The sequence below is a fragment of the Leucopleurus acutus genome, assembly GCF_964270905.1.
Source record: "Leucopleurus acutus genome assembly, chromosome: 6".
Lineage (NCBI taxonomy): Eukaryota > Metazoa > Chordata > Mammalia > Artiodactyla > Delphinidae > Leucopleurus > Leucopleurus acutus.
In genome coordinates this window covers 46,379,627-46,384,615 of record NC_139149.1, presented here as the reverse complement: position 1 = coordinate 46,384,615, position 4,989 = coordinate 46,379,627, and the positions used below count along the sequence as shown (strand labels likewise).

Genomic DNA, 4,989 nt, shown 5'->3' with positions numbered 1-4,989 from the left:
ACAGGCTTCCTTCTGGTCCCATTACAAGGTCTGGCTGGAGGCCCAAGTGAGTTCTTTGCAATCTAAATTTGGGTCAGTTTTTGAAATGCTCTGTCAGATGGGGAACCTGGGTCCGCTAAGTTACCCCAAAGGCTAATGAGGTCCCTAAAAGCAACAGTCACTGTCAATTAGCTCAGGCCGGCTGCAGATTCCCTTGTATTCCTGACTCCCTGGGGGAGGGCCTTTAACCCAGATGCACAAAACTCAATCAGGTTCAGGGAAGTCAGTGATTCAAAACTCAAACGGATACCAGACATCTCCAAAGTCCTGATGCCAGTTCCTTGGGGGAAGTCTGGCAGCCTCTGCCGTCTAAAGAGGGCTGTTTCCAGGGCACGTGAGGTGGAGGCAGCTGGGCAGTCTGTGGGAACTGGCTCAAGTGTCATTTCAGAGAGCCTGCATGTCAGCAAGGCTCCCCATTGGCAGCCTTCGGGAATCTTCCTGCTTATACTTGTACTTCCATTGCACTTTGGAGCCTAATCTTGGGTCGCAGTCCACTCAGCAAGGGAAAGCACTTTTCCCTTGGGACTCTTTCTGTGGACTCACAAATATAAGCACACACGTTTTCGTCTAGGGTTTGTGTCACATATGCAGGATATACTGAGCTGAGTCAACACCTCTGGGTTTGACTTGCCATATGGGTTGTTTCCCATGTAAGATGCAGGGTGGAAACCCCAGACTTGGGAAGGCCTCAGACTTTGGGCCTCCCGGGGCTGAAGCCCTTGTTGTCTCCAAGGATGGAGAAAAGCTCAGAAGTGATGCAGTTTGGCATTAAGACCCCCGCCTGCCATGCAGGTTGGGGCCTCCCCACCCTGTCTCTAAGCCAGGAATTATTCTGTCTCATGGAATCACTCAGCAAAATAATTTAGAATTTGTTTTGGTCTATTACGTTGGTGCCAACCAATAAATGCCCGACCACAGTTCTTATGTAGTTATGGAGTTCTTAAAATGATGCCCAAAGGAGTCTGTCAATTTAGTTAGGGCCAGGCTGCCAGATGTAATTTCTCTTCGTTGAAAAGTGGTGTTAAATATACAGCAGTCTGGAAAAAAAACATGATAAAACGGTAATGGGCATTAGATTCAAAACAGAACCCAGAACCCAATAAAAACACTAAGATAGGTAAAGAGGAGGAAAGTTCACAGCTTCATTCTTTGGTATAGTCCATCTCACAAAGTGTATTAACTGTACAGAACTAGGAAAAGTCCAAAATAGTTCGATATATTTAAGCCACTTCCTACATGATGCAATGAGATTCGCATTTATCAATCTGCTTTTCCGTGTCATACACAGAAAAAAAAAAAAAAAAATGAACAGGGAACAAATTTCCAAGGATGAAATTTCCACATTTATTTTTCTTTCATGTGCATAGAAAATGGCAGTGAAGTGTCCTATGAAAGAGGCAAGGGAATGGGCATGGCGCTGCTATACCAGACTGGACTTTGTGCTTCAAAGGTACACTACTCATTTTGAAAACAAAGGATGTTGTAGTTTGTTTTTAACTGCTAACAATTCCTTGGGTTTCCCGTTTGTTGTTTAAGCTGTCAGTTTCTTCAAATCTCTTTTCAAATGACACACTGCGTTACAAATGATGGCACTCAACCAATGTGGCATTTCCATATTTACACCAACAAAAGAAATTTACAAGACACAATAGCATACAATCTTGACATTTAGTAATAGCAATAAAACATGAAGGGCATCCATTTTATTTTTTTTTTTTTCTGTACAAACTATCAGAACATAACTTATTCACATTAAAAAAATCATCTTTAATTTGATTTGACCTACACATCCCCCATCTCATTTCACCCATTTCACAAACCTCTCATCACATCGCCCACACCTTCACCAGACTATAGAATCTACAGGTAATTAGATCTAATGCCTAAGTAGAGCTTAGAAAGTCCTCCCTCCCAAAGGTTGCCTCACTTCCCTGATAATTCCTCAAAAAAGAAAAAAAAATTCTCTTCACTCATTCCTTCCATGTCACTTTCACATTTCATCAGCAAATCAGCAAGACGGACTTCTCATCTCAATCCAAACAAGGTTAGAAAGAAGGAGTTCCTCTCCCAAGCATTGATGCTACACCCACGAGTCTGGGGACCCTGGGTACTGTTCTGATCTGTAAGAAGGTCGTTTAGTGGAATAAAAGTCTACATAATTTGTGGTCGATTTCAGTCCATACTGTGTTGAATAATCAGTAGAAGCTGGAAAGTGAACTCGGTCATCAAAATAAGGATCTTCATAGCTATGAGGAGACTGCAAATACAATCTGTATGCATCAAAGTTCTTTCTGTTGGAGTCATCTTGACTATAATACAGCTGTTGATGCTGTTGACAAAATGAAAAAGCAAATAAATCAAGGCAATTTTTGGAAGTACATGTTTAGGGAAAATTAACGTGGGCTTCCTGCTTCATATTTTTAAAGCAATTTTCAGTGTTTGTGAATTTATGGTTGAAAGTTGTTTCTGGTGCATACTGTATGTTCACTAGTGGACCGTAGGGATTTTACTCTATGTTTTACAGGCAGGCCGGCAGTTTGCTCAAGTCCTTTCCTATGGCCTCTAGAAGTCAGCGCCTTGGGAGAACCCAAGATACCTCCCTCCTTACTAGAGGCCGAGTTCCGTGCTCTGCTGTGGAGGAGCCTGTGACCTGGGCGTGCCCAATGAAAGGATAGACTTGATTTTTGCTTTGACACAGGGAAACCATTAGCACATTAGTTAAAGGTTGGATTTTTGGGCTTTGGGTTGTTGTGTAATTGCACAACCATCTTTTAAAACATTTACCTCAGAGATGAAGATTGAGTCCATCCCTCAGTTTTAAAAGAAACATGTAAAGATGTTTATAAAAAAAAAAAAAGAAATATGTAGTTTGGTGAACAGTCACACTTTGGAAACCCTGCTGGCTGTGCTTTTAAAGTAATAAGGCAGTCTCTGGGCAGGAGAGTAGCAAAATTAGAAGAGATACGTGAGCATATGCAATTCTAAAGGAAAAGACTTCCCCAAGCTGGGGCTAATAATACCTCCATCTGTAAGGAAGCAAGGTGAAACACAGGTGGGCTTCATCCACCCCTGCCCTCATTTTCTTTTGTGTTGTCTTATCTCTGACCTCACATTAATTTCTTCAAATATATTTGGAGAAAAACTGTAATGGTTCTAATGTCTGTCTTTCCCCCGATCATGCCCAAATCCCCCTCTTAGTAAGATGTAACATATTTATCACATAGGTATCAACACCACGTTCTGGAACTAAACGCATTCTAATATTATAAGGATTTCAGAGCTAAACTTGCTTTTTAATTAGAGTTACGATTCTGAGGCTATTTCTCCTGGCTAAAGAAGATTATGAGTAACTTGAGAGGTTCTTCTTCTTCCATCTACAGAGAAAAGATGATGTGAAGGGAGGTCTAAGAGCATCCTTTTCTGCAGAGCAGGACACAGGCTTGTTTGGGAAACCCCCAGTTGCTCATGTGTTAATGGAAGGTAAGAGGAGAGATCAGATGGCCCAGGTGGACATGGCATCAGGAAGGACCAAAATGAACTTCAAGGCCCCTCATGAACGCAGAGATTGAACGTTACAATCACTAGTCCCTATTGTGATGGAGAGTGGAATTCACCCCTGCAGGGCTGGGTCCACTCTGACCTCTGAGCCTAAGAGAGATCTGGCTGTGGACTCAGGTGTTTTCAAACCACGGAGGCTTGGATGCGAGGGAGTCATGAAGATGGAGAAAGAGGTGTATGTACAAAAAAGAACAATGAGAAGAGAGAATGAAGTGTGCTTACCAACCTTTCCGCACCCACAGGATGGAAGAGATTTTAGAGATTAACAGGAAAAAAAAAAAAAAAAGAGTGGGGAAAAGAAACTGTTGGGCGAAGAATAGGAGTTAAAGACTTCTCAGCTGGTTGCCATCAGTGGCATGGTGGTACCAATTCGGATATGCAAGGACATAAGGCTATTGTGGAAGTGATTTGCTTAAACCACGGATGAGCTTCCGAGGAGCAGAGATTCCCCCGGGAAAGCTCCTCGGCCCCTGCCGGGTGGGCCCAGCTCAGGTAAGTCAACCGGCGCGGACCCCTTACTGTGTTGATCCCTGCTAATCGGCCTTCTGTAAAAATGATATTGCAAATTCACCTGTAGCCGTCTATTTTGTTCTCTTGCTGGTGAGGAATAGGAACTGATGTAAATTGGTGAAGGTTTGCTGGAGCCTGTAAGAAAATATTTTACGAAATTAAAACTAGTGCTCATTACTCTGTCCCATTAGGTTGTGTGGACTCCCTGCTCTAGGGCTGGTGGCGTCCCCGACAGGCCCTGCCTTCCCCGGTGCCAGCACAGCCCCGGACCAGTCAGCAGCCTGGGTGCCCTGGATCAAGCCTGCTTGCTGCTTACCCAGGGTTCTTAGGGGCTAATGAATACGGCAAAGAGAGGCTGTGTGTTTCACCAAAAAGCAATGCCAATGCATAGCTCATCCAAAAAGGGTTCCTTCTCAACCTCTCTGGTTGAGCTCTCCTTCTCAACCTCTGGTTGAGCTCTTCCCACCTGTGAAGATTTCCCTGGCTGGCTCTGAAGAGCAGACTCGCTCCCTGCGCCAAGGAACACGGCTTTTCCAGGGCTCTGAGCTAGAGAACTGGGTCAGATGAGGGGGTAGGGAAACACAGTGGAACAAGCTCCATGCCCTCAGAACAGCGTTGATTCAAAATCCCAGGTCCTGGAAGGAGCAGGCACAGGTGTGTTCTAACAGGCCGGCCACCTGGGGGCACATTCTTGTGTCCACCATATTTAAGTATGTTTCAAAACAAAAAGAACCTGGTAATCAGACAGCTGTGTTCATGAGTCCACAGTAGACTCCCAATGATGTCATTGGTTACCCTTCAAGTACTGTTAAGGCTAGCAAAGATTTTTATTTTTTTTTAATGAGGAAAATGAAACATATTTGAGGCAAATTAGTTTATTGA

At 43.7% G+C, this 4,989-nt stretch overlaps 1 protein-coding gene across 7 annotated transcripts in view; it reads right to left on the bottom strand.

Annotated features, from left to right (window-relative positions):
- Positions 1 to 1,375: 1,375 nt before the first annotated feature.
- The window catches only part of PKP4 (plakophilin 4), a 252,594-nt gene continuing 248,980 nt past the window's right edge, over positions 1,376 to 4,989 (bottom strand). For all 7 annotated transcript variants that reach the window (XM_082841001.1, XM_082841005.1, XM_082841003.1 and 4 more), the window contains 2 exons: positions 4,169 to 4,242; positions 1,376 to 2,368 (listed from right to left, as the gene is read on the bottom strand). In XM_082841001.1, the coding sequence (XP_082697127.1) occupies positions 2,120 to 2,368; positions 4,169 to 4,242 (323 nt within the window). In that variant the 3' untranslated portion in view covers positions 1,376 to 2,119. The remainder of the gene's footprint in view (positions 2,369 to 4,168; positions 4,243 to 4,989) is intronic.